Below are 17704 nucleotides of genomic sequence, written 5' to 3' on the forward strand. Positions count from 1 at the left end.
AAGCAAAGCTCTCCATTATATGAAGCGACAGTGAGTGCTGCTGTCTGTCTGACCTGTAGCAAATTTTACACTGGATTTTTTTACCAAAGCTTCAATTTGTGTCAATTTCATGCTTGTTAAATCTCACACAGTGATGGACACTGAGTATTTACCGCAGAATAATACGAATATAACCATTTCATAACCGACTCTTGTCTGAAAATTAAATTACTTTTATGTCAATTTCACAATTATAAAAGAACGATCACAGTGGGTAAATATTTCTTTAAATAATTGCATTTTTCTTTTAAAGCTGCCCTTCAATTGATCTTGTTTATATATGGGTAATTAGAGCTTCATCAGGCATTAAACACTAATGTTCTCCAATAAACACTAACCCAAAAACATCACTGAAAGCCAAAATACTCCATCAAATACCATAAAACTACAACATTTTCCACTGGACACCAACATTCATCATCAAATATCAAAGTTCTCAATCAGACACCAACATCAAACTTTAAACACCATTAAACACCAACCCACAAATACCCTGAAGTGCCAAAACTCATAATAAAACATTTCTTCAGCATTCTCTCCAAACACCAAAATTCTCCAAACACCAACATTCACCATCAAACACAAACATTCTCCATCAAACACCAACATTCACCACCAAACACAAACATTCTCCATCAAACACCAACATTCTCAACACCAACATTCACCACCAAACACAAACATTCTCCATCAAACACCAACATTCACCAACAAATACTAACATTCACCATCAAACACGAACAATCTCCTTCATTCACCATAAAACACATAATGTTCTCCATCAAACACTAACATTCTCCATCAAACACCAACATTCTCCATCAAACACTAACATTCTCCATCAAACACTAACATTCTCCATCAGACACCAACATTCACCAACAAATACTAACATTCACCGTCAAACACCAACATTCACCATTAAACACTAACATTCACCATCAAACACTAAGAGTGATGTAGTTTAACACACAGTTCAGGATTTACTGCACTGAGTGTTTTATCATTTACACAGTTATACAAACACTGTGCTGGATAAATCTATAGCACACATACGGCTGTAAGTAGTGTAGCTGCTGCAAGGCTAATCTGATTGGAGGTTAGTTCCTCCAGATATAGGTGTTTGTTGGTGTCTAATGGAGAATCTTGGTGTTTGTTCATTTTACTGGCTTTGATAAAGAATTTTGGTGTTTGATGGTGTTAGTTTAATGTGTTGCTTAATAAAATTTAATAAAATAATTTTTAGAATGTTGGTTTTTGTTGTTGAATTTTGTTGTTTGATGGAGAATATTGGCATTTCATTGGTAGTGGTCAGTGTCTGATGGAAACTATGTAATAGTGAGGTGTCTGCTGGTGGGTGCTTTGTTGGTATTTGATAGAGAATGTTGATGTTTGATGAAGAAAATTGGTGTTTATTGGTTTGGAAGGTGAATGTTGATTTTTGAGGAAGAAAACTGGTATTTGATGGATAAAGATGGTGTTTGATGTAGAATTGTTGGTGTTTAATGGTGGATGTTGGTACTTAATGGTGTTTGATGGAGAAAATTAGGGTTTAACGGACATTTCTGTTATGATGGTGAATGTTGGTGTTTAATGGGGTTTGATGGTGAATGTTGGTGTTTAATGGGGTCTGATGGGGAATATTGGTGTTTAATGGGGTTTGATGGTGAATGCTGGTGTTTAATGGGGTCTGATGAGGAATGTTGGTGTTTAATGGGGTCTGATGGGGAATATTGGTGTTTAATGGGGTCTGATGAGGAATATTGGTGTTTAATGGGGTTTGATGGTGAATGTTGGTGTTTAATGGGGTCTGATGAGGAATATTGGTGTTTAATGGGGTTTGATGGTGAATGTTGGTGTTTAATGGGGTCTGATGGGGAATGTTGGTGTTTAATGGGGTCTGATGGGGAATGTTGGTGTTTAATGGGGTCTGATGGGGAATGTTGGTGTTTAATGGGGTTTCATGGTGAATGTTGGTGTTTAATGGGGTCTGATGGGGAATGTTGGTGTTTAATGGGGTTTGATGGTGAATGTTGGTGTTTAATGGGGTTTGATGGAGAATTATTGTGTTTAATGGGGTATGTTTGAGCGAAGTTTGAGTAGATGTTTGAGAATGTTGGTGTTTATTGTTTAATGGAATGTTGAGATTTGATGGTGTTTGTTGGAGAATATTAGCATTAGCAGAATATTGCTGCTTATGATGGAGAATGTGGGTGTTTGATGGTGTTTAATGGCGAATGTTGGTGTTTTATGCTTTAATGTTTGATCGGTTTAGCATCCTGCAACCTGCATGTCTAAATCATCACCCACTCACCCTAAAATAAATGCCATTTACATAAAAAACATAAATTGCATTTCATAAAGTAGCAAAATAATTCTGAATTTAAAAGATGTACAAATCAGAGCTACATTATCATCTTCCAGGCTAAGAAATCTGAAAGCCACGTCGTCTGCTCAAGTCTCATTATAAAGTATGTTACATTTTCCCCAAAATTTACAAACAGCTCGTCATTTTAGTACTTCAGTCCTTCCTTTTCTTATTAAAGTTTATGTGAGGAGGGCAGATAAGTTACCTGTCCCTCTCTCTTTCTCTCTCTCTCTCTCTCTCTCTCTCTCTCTCTCTCTCTCTCTCCCTCTGTTCATCTCTGCGTGTTGTATAACACATCGTCGTGCCGGGGTTAATTGACCAACAACAATCTGTCACAACAAATTAGCCCGAGTTGAGGCACATTACTCCGCTGGATCATTTTACGCCGCCTGGCTGACTTTTTTCTTCTTTATTTTCTCTCTTTCAAGCAGCAACTCACGTCTTTTAGGATTTATTTTTCTTCTTACTTTCACAAAAAAAATAAAAAATCTTACACCGATGATGTTAAGGAGCTTTACGTCAAATCTCCAGCATCATTTTTTTTCTTAAAACGTCAAAAACGTTTTTCAGACAGACGTCAAATCTCAGAAAAGGGAGAATCGTCTTCTTTTGTTCAGCCATCACATCCGATAAGAGAAACGAGATAAACCGGAACACCACACTGTTCACAGAGAACGATTTCAGCTGTGTGTGTGTGTGTGTGTGTGTGTGTGTGTGTGTGTGTGTCCTTGAGGACACGAGTGGAGAGTTATTTGGGACGCAGCAGGGAGATGTTTTAGTGAGACGCTTCAAGTTGGCCAAGGATGCGGATCCAGCTGTGAAACACATCTATGCATTCCCACTGAGAGTGTGTGTGTGTGTGTAAGAGTGCGTATGAGTGTGTGTGGTTGAGCAAGAGATAAGCGACGTTTCAGATGGAAGCACATGCTTGCGTGGTGCTCTCTCGGGAGAACACACACTCGCACAATGGAGTTAATTAGCAAACGCTTCAGTAGCTTTCAGGGACTCGGGCGCTTTTAATTAAGAAACACAAAAGTGTCTTTATGAGTGACACGTTTGTGATGAAGGAGATACTCTGAATTTTACGGCACTACAATGCAAACTATTACGCCGGAGAAGTTATGAAACAATCGTCTTAATGGGCAAAGCATTAAAACAATTTAATTTCCTTTGGCAGCAAATATAATCAAATTGGAATGAAGCAATTTGGATCATTAGAATAAGAAATGGTGAATGTTCTCATCAACTCATCAACCCCAGTGCAATTATTCCAAATATGATTCCATCGTTTATCATAAAGGTGTCTGTGCATCACTCGACACTGGGAAGCACAGTGTGTTTGTTGGTTTTCTTTTCTTTTCTTTTTTCTTTGATTAACCCCATAGTTCTCAACTCCAGTCTTTATTTTCTTCTGTGTCCTGCTCTGAAATGTCTGATGCAGGATAGTCTGCGTTTTTAAAAGGGTCTGCATCCCACACAGGTCAATTGTAGCTGTAGTGCTACTCACCATAGTCCATCTTTTCCTCCACACAAAGTATTGGCACTCGTCTACTCTGTCCATCACTGGAATTGGTCCTCCATTGGAGCTCCACTGAGCAGATATAATTTGGATGGTGGTTTATTCTCAGTACAGCCATGACTCTGAGATGGTAGTGTTTGTTGTGAAGGTGTAGCAGGGGTTTTAAACACTTCAGTGTCACTTCTGAATTGAAAAACAAATCAAAAACCTCCTCCAACAGCCAATCAGAAGCTCACTGAGGTGTTATCCCACACCCTAATGCGTTGCTCCTCTGTGAGTGCTTTCACATCTGCAGTGTTTATTCTGCTTGAATGGCGCTCTGGTGTGTTCTCCCTCTCGGTGCGGGTCTTTAGGCGCATGACAACACAGCAATCACACTCGGGTCCGAGAGCGTTAGAGTGAAGTGCCTGCTTCCAAGTGAACTCAGGTGTGATAGCGATTTGACTCGGCTGCAAAAAAGTGAATTAAACAGTGTTTCCTCACTAATGCTAACATACTGTAATACTAGCCACATGACCAAACTCACCTTAATGGTTATTTAACGACAAAGACAAAGCTAGTCAGCAGAAAAGAAAGTTAGTTAGCAAAATAAAAATCACAAAGCTAGAAGGAGGAGAGAAAACTGGTGAGAGACAGAAAAACTAGTGAGCAAAACTAAAGCTAGCAAGTGAATTAAAAAAGCTAGCACGCAGTTGAAAACTTTAAAAGTGTATGGAAGACAAAGCTAGCAATCGAAACAAAAAACTAGCAAATGAACGACAAAGTGTTCATTAGTGAGCAACATTAAAAATCCTGGTGAGTGGAGGATAAAGTTAGCGAGCAAAAAACAAATCTAATGAGCAGAAGACACACAAAAACCTAGTGAACAGAAGATAAACGTAGCAGGAAAAAACAAAGCTAGTGAGCAAAATAAAAACCAAATGTGTGATAATAGTAAAAAAAAAACACTTGCTGGCTGAATGCACCTCAGCATAAAGGTTAAATATCATGTTTCATAGACCATGTTTATGATAATACATAATATTAATACATAATATTATATAATAATGTTATAAAATATAATAATACATAATATTAATAATAATTAATACATAATTACACAAAGCAAAACACAGACTGTTCTACATGCTAGATATTTTTTAGGGCATGCGAGGCTAATCAGATTTCTTAGCCTCCAAAAACAGCCAAAAGCTCACAAGCTTAATCTGTATCTAATCTCTGTTTATCGTTTCTGAGCATTAAAGAGCAGTGGTGAAGATGAGAACGTGTCAGTGTGAAAATAAAAGTCCTCAGGTTTTGGTGATTACCGGCGGGCGGTGGTGAATGTGGGGGCAGCTGTGTGATGGTGGATCTGTGGCGTGAGAGAAAGAGAGGTGAGAGCGATGAATCAGAGGGACAGATGGGTAATTATGGACTGAGGAATTGCTTCTCTAAGGAAATCCACTGATTGACAGGAGTGACATTCAGAATGGCTCCTGATTTCCAGCTGTTAGAGCGATTGGTGTGTGATTCTGGCTTTTTTTTTAACCCAGGGATGGACACGACAGCGCCACGGGCTGAAAACAAACCCCGCTGCTTTGTTTTTCTTTACTTCTGGTTTAAAATCTGAAGAAATGATGTACATTACTGAATATTTCTCAGTAATTCTATATAAAACTGATTTTAGGAGGAACATTAGAGTGAGTATTTATATGCTGATGATTCTGCAGTTTTAATGTCACTAATGGATAAAGCAGTGTTCATTTAGATGAATATTCCTTTACGTAGGGAAAACTGAAGTTATGATTTTTTCTCTTTAGGAAAAACACGTTTAAAACAGAATCTTTGTCAGTATGAAAGCGAGCTACGTACAGGCTCAGCTTGTGATCGTGAGCAGCGGATGAAGCTAGCTAGTGGAAGACAAGCCTCACATGTGCGAGACAAATTTAACAAGTGAACTAAAAACCTAGCAAATGAAAGACAAAACTAGCAAGTGAATTAAAAACTTAACCAGCAGAAGAAAAACCCTAGAGAGTGGAAGATGAGCTTCACAAACAAAAACAAAACCTAGCAAGAGAAATAAAAAAAGTGAGAGAGACAAAGAAAAAGCTAGTGAGTGAAAACAAAACTGAAAAAAGTAGTAAGTGGAAGACAAAAGTAGCAAGCAAAGACAATCTATTAATAATCTAATAATCTAATAAGCTAAATTTAACAAAAAAAACCTTGCAGACTGGAAGATAAAGCTAGCGAACAGAAGACAAAACTAGCGAGCTAAAGAACCGAAAGCTAGCAAAAGAAAAAAAAGCTAGCAGGCCAAGTTAAACCCGGGATTTATCTACACTTTTTATTTACTTATTTATTTATTTCACGTTCAATGTGGAACCATCAGTGGTGCCGAAACCTTTTATAAACTTATAACCTTTAAAAAAACATTTTTGCAGCATGCTTTTCCCTCAGAGACGTGGTGCTAGCAGTTTTTACCAATTATTTGCATTAGAATTAAGATTAAATTATCTCTCACCATAACATTTTTGTCTCGAGCAGGTCTGAAATTCCTCATCAGCTCTCCTGCTAAATCTATTTTAATGTTATAAACCCCATTAGCAGGAGAGAAGACTGAGTGCACCAGCACTGCCTCTTCCCTCATCCATCACGGGGCCGATGCCGAGATCCAGGCACTGCCACCTTACTTTAGACCATCGCTCACTGTTTTTCCTCGCAGGAGAGCTCGCATCGATTTTGTCAACAGTGCATTGATTTTTCTTTTTTCCCCTCTTTCTCTCCTTGCAAGAGCTGTCTGAGGGAAACACTAGCAAAGCTCATCCTCCAGAGACCACGCTAACTTATTTTCTTGATGTCGAAAATATATCAGGTTTCTAAAATTGGAAAAACTAAAAAGTTTCAACCTCAAAATATGAAAGAAAAACTTTTCAGGCTAGTCGTGTCTGATTCTACTAGGTCATCATGTCCTATATTGTTTTATCACACAGTGCTGTTGAATCCTGGATTCTGATTGGTCAGAAGGTGTTGATTCATTTTCTATAAAGTAGTGCAGCTGTAAATCACAGGTTTATATTAATGCGCTTGTTCTAATACGTTATCGTTTCTATAGCAACAGCTCATTCACTGGGACGCATACAGTGGACGCTGTAACCGATTATTTAATCAATGTTTTTTGTAAAGAGATGTTTATGTAACATTTATGGAAGGAGTCTCCAGTGTCAGCACTTTGTAACAGTCAGAGGTAAAGCTGTCATCTTCAGGACAGAGGAGTTTACGCTTCTTTGCAGTTTCTCGATAACATGCGGAACAAGCTGCATTTCTTTTGTCTTATTAACTTCAATAGAGAGAATAAAGAGAGGCTGGTGAGGGAACGAGTGTTTATAGCTGCTATAACGTAAGTGACAACAGGAACTAACTTGTTTCATGGATGTTCCACAACATTAAATGTAACTATAAATGGATAAAAGTGAATAATGTTCTTTAATAAGCTTTAAAAAATGTGATTGTTGAAATTCCTTTGGTAAAAGGGGAATAAAACACTTGGGAATATGCTGTTATAGGAAAATAATCAACTTCAGGGTGGTAGCAGTAGCTCCGCTTCCTCACACCACACCTTCACTCAGTATTTTACTATAACAGCAACACACACAGTGGTTTATTCGTTTGAACGGTGCGTCTTTGAGTTAATATATAAGCTCATATAGACACTCCCACTGATCTGCAGTCTACAAACAAACCATCCTTCACTGTTTCCCTCTCTGATGTGTGTCACTTCAGAAGATAAATGGGTGAAATTTGGCACGTTTGTTCGTAGGAACTTGTACTATCCATCTTAGTGTAAAGATGACACCTTGATCATTAGGTGCTTGGTGTTTCGAGAGCAGAAGATGTAATTACTGTATGCTTCTCTAAAAGGATTTTTCTTACACCGAAAAAAGTCTCCTAATTAATTCCAGCACACGAGGAGGCGTGTCTCGAGTGTCTACAGCGTGTTGGGCCGTATAACATGGCTGGTTTTAGCTCAGACGTGTCTCCTGCGTTTGGCAGGAGGCTGTTAGTCCTGTCTCTGTGCAGAGGAGGACAGCAGCGTGTCTTCGCCTGTCAGCGCAAGCTAAAGCTGTAAGCTGTATTTAGTCAAAGAAGGACTCTGAAAAGTGTTTACTTCCTGTCTGGAGTCGATGGTTCTATTGTTATATGCTGATGAGGGGTGTGGAAAAGCAGAACTTTCTCTCCTGTGTGGGCTTCATTCTTTTCTGAATGACATTTTTGGACATTTTCTTATCTCAAGAGGAAAGACTCATTTAGGACAAATACCTTAGTTGCTGATTAAATAAACCCTCCACTGCTGGTGATTGGCACAATAGTGTCAGGATCCTGAAAAGGTTCTTCCTGGCCAAGCCAGAACGCCGGCATTTGTTATTCTCACTAAATTGGCCAAGGGCACTCACTCGAGTGTTTAAACGTCTCTGTTCGTGTCGAGATCATTAAGCGGCTCCTGTCTAGACAGCAACGTCTTCTCTTTTTATTGATCAAAGTGCTGTTAGCGGCAGCTGGAACACCGCTTCCTCTCTGACTCAGTAACGATGCGGCATTACAAAGCACAAATAATGCAGCTCAGGAAAAATGCTCTTTAAGAAAATAATGCAGAGTGGGATTGGTATACTGCTTACAATTTTATAATGGCAGCTATCTTGGTTAAAATTCAGGGCACTTAATGCTAAAACTATTCCAAACAAACCTGATTAAGCAAGCAAATAAAGCTGCCCAGGAAGGAACCGACATAAAACACTGTGGCTCAGGCTCCAGTGCTAGTCACTTAATGGAAATGCTAATTTTAATGGACATTATGCTACTCATCCTGATACGTACAGCTACACATATTAGTCCAAAGCTAAACCTTACACAAAAATAACCATGCAATTTAATTATGGCAGCCATTTTGGCTCAGGTTCTCTTGGGTGCTAAACTGAAATACTCATGCTAGTGGAGATTATGCTACTGATCCTCATGGGTATAGCTATATTAGGCCAAAACTAAATTTTACTCAAAAATGTACGGTGTTCTTCATTATGCCTCCAGTGTTAGTCATGTAATGCTAAGGCCTGTGGAGGTATTATTACTTATTCAGATGTGTGAGAGTTGATTAACAGACTAATTTTGGGAACTAGAAATAAACTTTACCTCAAATAAGTGTAAGTTTAAAAAAGCAAATTTTATAGGCTAAATGCTACCAACAAAGGGAGTCATCCATATGTCCTCAGGTTCCATGTTCCAAGAACCCTAGAGTACTACAACAACAAAAAAATCAAAAAAGTAAAATTTGACTCTGGGCACATGGAACGCTGGGAATGTAGGAATGTAGGACAAGCTGAGCGTTTGTAATATAATGCTGTGGGAGCATATGACCCTGCAAAGATAAACTGTAGGGATTCAAATTTTTTTAAGCGCATAGGATTATAGGACTAAGAACAGAATCTTGAGAACATAGGGATTATGGGAATGTAGGTCCTGGGGACATCAGAATGTAGGAGCAGGATCCTGAGAACCTAGTGGCCCGGGAACAACCCTGGGAACATAGGAACTTGGAAACGTGACCCTGAGAAACTAGTGGCCTGGGGACATAGAACCTTCTGATCATGGAACCCTGGCAACATAGGAACCTGAGAACAGGATCCTGAGAATCTAGTGGACTGAGAACATACAGCCCTGGGGATTCTGGGAATGTAGTTCCTGGGAAGAATGTCTGAACTTGATCCTTAGAACCAAATGGCCTGGGAACAATCCTGGGGACATAGGAACTTGAAAACAAGACTCCAAGAACCTTGTGGCCTGAAAACATAAGTAAATGGAATCATAGAGGCCTGAGAACATAGGAACTTGTGAACAGGACCCTGAAAAACTAGCAGTCTTGGAACAAAGGATCCTAAAATCATAAACCATAGAACCTTCTGAACACAGAGCCCTGGGTACATAGGAACATGGGAACAGAACCCTGAGAAGCTAATGTTTTTAAATATAGGAACTTGGGGAAACGGCCATGAGAACCTAGTGGTTTGGAAACATAGGAACCTAGGGACATAGCTACTTGAAAAGAGGACCCTGAGAACCTCATAGTTGGGGAACAGGATCTGAGATCCTTGTGGACTGAGAACACAGATACTCTCCCAGTCAGTACTAACGTAGATATTTTTTTCCATTGCAGTGCCATCATGGGCCATTGTGGCCATTGCGTTCGTGGCTGTGGTTCTCGTCGTGTCCTGCTGCTTCTGCATCTGCAAAAAGTGGATATTCAAGAAGAAGAACAAGAAAAAGGGCAAGGACAAGGGCAAGAACGCCATCAACATGAAGGACGTGATAGACGGAGCCAAGACGGAGGTAAACACATTTTAGAACTGCTGTGCATTCAGCTTTGCCTTGTTTTAGTCAGTGGAGAATGCATGAGAACACTGATGCTGAATTTATTCTAGCATTTTCTATCACTGACATGCATTTTAATGCTATTTGGCTAGAAGTGTTTATATTAAATCTGCTCTCAGAAATGCACTGATAAAATAAAATGTCTGTTAATGCTGTTGCTTGACTGCTGACTTTAATTACAGGATTGAAAACCTGGCATGGTAAATGGCACAAAAGCGTAACAAGCTTGCTTTCTGTTAGCTAAACATAAACATTTTTTACGTTCTGTACGTTTCTGTTTGGTTTTATTTCCTTATTTTTTTTGTAGTGCTGCATATTATTATTGCTATACTATGAAGTGGGATCAACCCAGAGAAATGACAGTAGCTAATTAGCGTTGAGGAGCGAGAGCAATAACGAGGCTCGCCCCCTTTTTTTAACAACGCACCCACAAATTATAGCGCAAATTGTAACAGCAGCACTCTGACCTCGCTTTGCATACTAATTGACATATAACACACACTACGACACTTTTAAATGAATAATTGACAAAGTCGCCTTAATTTGCCGTGTAAGGAGTCGGAAGGCCGGAAACACTTTAGTTCAGATCCGCAATTGAAGACACACGCTTTCAAAGTCTCACACACATGCACACACATATACAGAAATAAAATGCTAACACTTACATTAGTAGCATTGATGTTACTTAATAAAAACCTGTATTTGTCAAGAAAATGAACTGAGTTCCAATACTGGTTTAAACACACCCTAGGGCTCTGGGAAGCTAGTATCCTTGGAACAACGGACCCTGGAAAGATACAGGACTTTGAAGATTTAGGGCTTTGGGAATAAAGGATTTGGGGAATTTAGGCCAGGAATTTAGGATTTTGGGAGTTTAGGATTTTGGCTATTTCAGCCAAGAGGAAGTCAGCAAGGCCGTGTTAAAGATGGTATTGGAACAAAACCTACATTGTGTCAGAGATAGAGTTACACCATTAGCATTTACACCATTAGCGATAATCTTCACTCATAACCTGCGCGACGCTAATGTGATATAAAAAGAGCTTTGAGTTTGTGATTGGTCATTTCTCCCGGTGCACCCATACACATGTGTTTGCCTTGTGTGTTTGTGCGGTGTGTTTTAATTTGTGTTTCTTCCTTCTATGTCCTTCCTTATCTGTGTTTTGATGACTTTTCGGGATTGGCACTGGCGGTAGGTTCCTAATTGCTGTTGGATCTTCTTTAGCCTGCTGCGATGATGTTGTTTAGCCTCTTGACTTAAAGCCTTAGAGAGAAATGTGTAATTCTGCATACTGTACATGTCTATCTACACTATATATGTGTGTAACGCTGAGTATGCACATATATGTGTATAAATATATACACATGAATGAATATAAAGCACTTGGGTTACGCTTGAACGAGGCTGAACCACATTGATTTCTGAGTTTTTTGGACTGAGAATGTTTGGAGCTGTTTAGATGTACGTTGTGTAGTCACAGCCCCTCATTTCACCCACTTGAACTTTCGACTCTGACAATTCGTCCAGCAGGAAAATACCACTCGACTCATTAGCTGGACAAATTATGCAAAAAGCTTTTTCACAATGACCGACATGATCTTTGAATCCTCGAGGCACTCTTTTTAAAATCACACTTCTTTCTCGAGGCTTTCAAAAGGTCAAGAAGAAGATCACTGAAGATAGCAGATGATCAGGCAGCATTTTAAAATCGTTTATTCCATTTCATCAAATAACAAAGTTATTATGCACAAGGAATGTGGTGATCCTTCACCAGACTTTTCTTTATTTGGCAGATGCTTTTATCCAAAGTGACCTACAAGTGAGGACAAAACCAATCCAAACCAAAATGTTTCCTCTCCCCCAAATGTACTCTAATGGCCTTTCAACCAAGTATGTTTTATTTTTTATGTTTCTATTCGAACTATGAGGCCCGATCGTTCCAATAGTTGCTGGGTTACAAGGAAGTAAAATTGTTCCTCTGGAAGAAATTCACCTGAAGAAAGATCCTGAGTTTAAGTGAAAGGTCTTCCTCACCCCCTAACAGTGGCTCTCTGGTAGTCCTGGGATTTGAACCGTCTGGTTGCTAGCAGAGAATCTTAACTGCTAAGCTACTTCTATTGTGTCAATATTTGGTCATGTTAAGGAGCTAAAATCTCACATGATTGGATTATTCAATTTCCTGAATTCTTTACTTGTTAGAGGTGAGCTAATCAAGATTTTCCTTGTCTTATCAAAAATCACAAACAGGAAATCAATGGGCTAAGCAACCCACTTCAAAAATAAGGCAAAATGTATAAAAATTGTAGCTCAAACATCCAGGCGCAAAGTCTTGAAGGAAAATCTTAATTAGCTGTTAAGGTCAAACCTGAAGAACAGAAATCAATTTTGTTCAGCCTTTTGCTCTCACAAAATATTAACCTGACAAGTGATAGGACAGGCCCCATGTTCGTTACCAGCCCTTTTGTTTGTTTTTTTCTTTATTTTCTTTTCTTTTTTTACCACTTCCTGCTAGCATGATGCAAAGGGTTCAGGGGTCACTGAAAAACCTGTTTTGGGGAACGAGAATGCCATGCATGCTTTACTGACAAATCTAGCCTAAGATAGAGATATTTTCTACACTGAATGAGAGTTTGAGCACGTTTGAGCCCTCACACTTCAGACTAGCCAGAAATGAACGAACGCACACTTACACCACACTCTACATCCCTTCTTCTGATTTTTTTCCATGCCTGAAACATTCACGAAAATGATTCTGATCTGCTTCTGAGAAGCTCGATTTCCCAAAATGCTTGCGCCCCTCATTACACTCATCCTCTTTGCAAATCATTTGGTGATTGATTTTATATGGACTACACCATAGAGGCAGCCAAAAAAAATGCTGATGGGGATGGGATGGGGGTCCGCGGTTTGGGGTTGAACTCCATCACCAAGCATGTCGTGGTGGTGATCACTGTGGTGTTTTTAGTGCTCGATCCCTTTAAAAGAGGTTTATACAGGAGACGATGGCTTGGCGGCTCAGCTTCAGGAAATGGGGCCAAGCGGACTGACTCTTGGTGGATGTCTCCTTCAGGCTCTGAAGGACGAAGACGAAGTGGAGACCGGACTCTCGGAGGGTGAAAAGGAAGCCGAGCCTAAGGAGCAAGAAAAACTGGGCAAATTACAATACTCTCTGGATTACAATTTCACCGAGAATACGGTAAGAATCCGGAGTGTGTCGTGCTGTGTGTGTGAAGTTAGTGGTGTTTGATTTCCCATGTGTCATCATGAAGGGAGTTTGGAGCTCATCAGTATTGCATCAGTATTGTTTAAATGATCACAAAGATCACAGAAAAACCAAATCAAAAGCTATCCTGACAGAGTTTTAAGAACACTAGGTCTGTGGAGCATCTAGTACATACAGAGCACTGGAAATCTTTAATGCTGCAGTCTGATTGGTTTTTATCACTTCCTGGAATACATAATCTTAGTCATAATGTGGGACTGTGGTGGAAGCCTGTTATTGGTTGTTTGCACTGTCAATCAAACAGCATGGTTCAGTTCATATAGGCTGTTACAGTAGGCTGCTACTGAATACAAGATGTTCTGATAATAATTCTCTGAGTTTACTCCTCACACTGATCAATCTTGTTAAAAACCCATCTCATTAATTATGCTTGGAATTGTAATTATAATTAAGCCATCATTTAAAAAAAAAAAACGTAAACGATATTTAAGAACTATAACCTCCCTTAATTAATATTATTCTCAGTTAATATTTAATTTCTGCTCAATCAACTTGCTATAAATTTGTCATTTTAATTTTCAGTCAAACGTCCACTACAATTAAAGTGCATAATTAGTGAGACTGATTATTTAATGCCATTATCAGTCTGTACGTTAGCCAGCGTGTCAGCGTGTGAATTCATTTTTGCGTAAATGCTGACACAGCACGGCTGATGAATTTCATCTAATCGCGTTTTGTGCGTGATATTTTTGCTCAAAGCGGCTCTATGAAGAGACGTTATTTTAATAACCGTACGATCTAATGTTAAAACATTCCTGATGTTCTGATAACGTTTTCAGTGTTGGTGTTTGCTCCTCACACGGGGCACCAGTAATGTAGAGCACTTAATAATAGCAGTAATAAGACTTACACTGGTCCCGGCGTGAGCAGTCGTCCCTGCATGCGTGTCCAAACTGAAAGTGTGACTAATTACATTTTCTTGTGTGTAATTTGTGTGGTTTGGGATAGAGTTTGCAGGGAAAAGCCCTAAATTCAGTGAAAAGTCTAGTAAATATTTTGCTTTTTTTAATGCAATAACAATTTAAAGCCTTTACTTATTCACAAATGCAGGATTTTCTTCTAATGTCCCGGACCATTAAACCGCAGTGAGAAATAACATAAATAAAATTCACCTTGTGCTCTGCAAAGAAAAAACTAGCTAGCTAACCTTGCTGCTATGAGTGTGCAATAAAACAAGGTGTAAACTTAAATACTTTCTCTGTAACACAGAGCTAGAAAGCATGTCCTTCCCAGCTGAAAAAAACTAATCCTAGTCATTATCATTGCTGTTAACATTTTCCCATCAGATAATGGAAACCATTACGCAATTCCCATTAGGAAAGTTTTTTTTTTTCCAGTAGCACAGTCTGATTATCTGAGTGTATGATGTTGCTACAGAAAAGTTTAAAAACTGTTCAAATAAGTTGTACTTTTTAGGTTTCTGAACTGTATTAGTATGCTTTCCCAGAAAGAGTGGGATTTTTTATGGAAAGTGTGAAGCTAAAGGTGATGCAATAGACACTGCCTGAACGAGGACACTGGCTTAGCTGCTGTCTGAAGCTTGCAGGAATTTTAATGGCCTTAAGAAACTCTTATCACTGTGATCACTCATGGACCGTGAGAAATCTGGGTTCTGAATCAACATCTCTAATGGACTGAACGTTCTTCCTCATCCTTTAATAAAGTGAAGTTTATATCAGCCTGTCGTTCCTCCGTTTTTCTCTGGAGCTGATGAATGTTCTCATAGCTGACGGCAGTTAATTGAGGGGTAAAAGTGCAGCAGCTAACCTTCATAAACAAACCTGACAGGACCAGATGATGGACTCTCAGCCATCACACAAACAATTTAACCTTTACAAAACTATCAGTTCTGTTTTTGTCTGAGTGTATAGTCGGGTCTAATCACAAGTCCACTGCTGAGAGCTGTTTCTAAATTCAATCAGCTATTAAACACTCAAAGCTTTATTTCACCAGCTGGACTTCAGAATAAGTCTTCACTACATTACATTACCTACTGCATGTCTACTGTTAGTCTGAGTTTTTATTTATTTCTATCAATAAATGGATGGATGGATGGATCAGTGGATAAATTGATGGATAGATGAATGAATGAATGAATGAATGAATGAATGGTGCTGTAGACGAATGGATGAATGGGCACAAAACGAATGGACAAAATGATGTGTTGAGTGGATGAAGACAGATGGATGGATGGGTTAGTAGATGAATGAATGAATGAATGAATGAATGAATTGTGCTGTAGACGAATGGATGAATGGGCACAAAACGAATGGATAAATGGATGTGTTGAATGGATGAAGACAGATGGATGGATGGGTTAGTAGATGAATGAATGAATGAATTAATTAATTAATGAATGAATGAATGAATTGTGCTATAGATAAATGGATGGGCACAATGAATGGATAAATGGATGTGATGGATGAATGGATGGATGGATGGATGGATGAATAAATGAATGAATGGTGCTATAGATGAATGGATGGAAACAATGAATGGATAAATGGATCTGTTGAATAGATGAAGACAGATGGATGGATGGATGGATGGGTCAGTAGATAAGTGGTGCTACAGATGAATGGATGGACACAATGTGTTGAATGGATGAAGACAGTTGGATTGGTTGATGGATGGATCAGTGGATGGATGGATGAACTGATGCATGGACAGATGGAAAGATGAATATATGGATCAGTGGATAGTTGGATGAGTACAGATGTACTTTACTGATTATAATAACACAGTATGAGATCAGGGACACTCATATGCTGGAATGCAACACACACACTTTCATTTTCATTTCATTTCATTTCATTTCATTTCAGTCATTTCTGGTTAAACACCAAACAAAAACAGATGACTCATCCTGCACTCGGGGACGTGTCCTAAATTTGGGCTTAATTAAACGCTCTATCTTCACGTCCCAGACCATAAAAATTCATTCTGAAGCTTCCAGATGATTTTTTTTAAATGAAAAACATCAACATTTAGAATCAAATCATGATCTAAAAGCCATTTCATACATGCAGTGGAAAAATCATTCCCAAAATAGTGATCCAAGTCGGGATTTTAAAGGGTTAAAGCCCTTAAATTCCAGGATTATTATTCAGCTGCTCTCACTACGCTGAGGAAACACTGCAGGAGGAAACAGTAATTATTTTTTTTTTCATGCTGGTGTGCACAGCTCCGAGCTCCAACATCAGTGAAGCAGCATCAGCATGACCCAGATTCATCTCACAACAGATACACACTATAACACACACACTCACACACTCATACACACACACACACACACACACACACTCTATAATGCTGCAGTCAAACTTTTTATAACTTCCAATCTGCAACTAAGAAAAACCAAAGAAGACTCTCCCTCATTTCAGGAACTTGGGATGGTTCTCCTCAACCCCGACTTCAGCAAGTGACATCAAATCAACATGGCTGCTCACGGTGTTAACAGTAATCACGGCAGCACCTCTTAGCTTAGCTAGTTATCATGTATATACAAGAATTAGCTTTAGCTCAATCAACATGCAGCCGTATCCACTCGATAAATCTGTAACACTGACTCCACAGTGTGTTGTTTAGAGGAGCAAAATACTGTATACATCACTCATCACAGTGAGCTGGCTAGCTTGTGGCTAACAACAGACGAACATGGAGGTGTCCTTCTTTTTTTTTGTTTGCCACTTTGTAGCTCGAAAGCAGGAAGGTAGAAAATGAGGTAATACTGAGTTCCAACTTCTCTCTGCGTAACACACACAGGAGCTGAGCTGTTCCTCTAGTGTACAGACAGACAGATAGATAGATAGATAGATAGATAGATAGATAGATAGATAGATAGATAGATAGATAGATAACGTTTCCAGGGAAGCAGAACAGATGCTCTTCATCAGTTGTACAAGCAAAGTGCTTCTGAAGCTGTAGGAGGTGAAACCAGTAGATGTTTATAATGGGTGATGTTGTTAAGCTGCTGTCAAACCATGACATTCCCTCCATGGGGTTCAGAGAGCTCTTTATGCCTATGGTTCCTCACATGATTGCTCCTGTAACAACAGCTAGTGATGCAAACAGAGATGTTGAAACAATGCTGAA

The 17704-nt window shown here is 39.1% G+C and overlaps 1 protein-coding gene across 3 annotated transcripts in view; it reads left to right on the forward strand.

The window, feature by feature from the left end:
* syt1a (synaptotagmin Ia) overlaps positions 1-17704 on the forward strand; it is a 232393-nt gene that overhangs the window by 180347 nt on the left and 34342 nt on the right. For 2 of the 3 annotated variants that reach the window (XM_034313332.2, XM_034313330.2), the window contains 2 exons: positions 10111-10283; positions 13397-13522. In XM_034313332.2, the coding sequence (XP_034169223.1) occupies positions 10111-10283; positions 13397-13522 (299 nt within the window). The remainder of the gene's footprint in view (positions 1-10110; positions 10284-13396; positions 13523-17704) is intronic. The other variant, XM_053241617.1, reaches the window with a different exon arrangement.

Source organism: Pangasianodon hypophthalmus, chromosome 18, assembly GCF_027358585.1.
Source record: "Pangasianodon hypophthalmus isolate fPanHyp1 chromosome 18, fPanHyp1.pri, whole genome shotgun sequence".
In the NCBI taxonomy this organism is placed as follows: Eukaryota; Metazoa; Chordata; class Actinopteri; order Siluriformes; family Pangasiidae; genus Pangasianodon; species Pangasianodon hypophthalmus.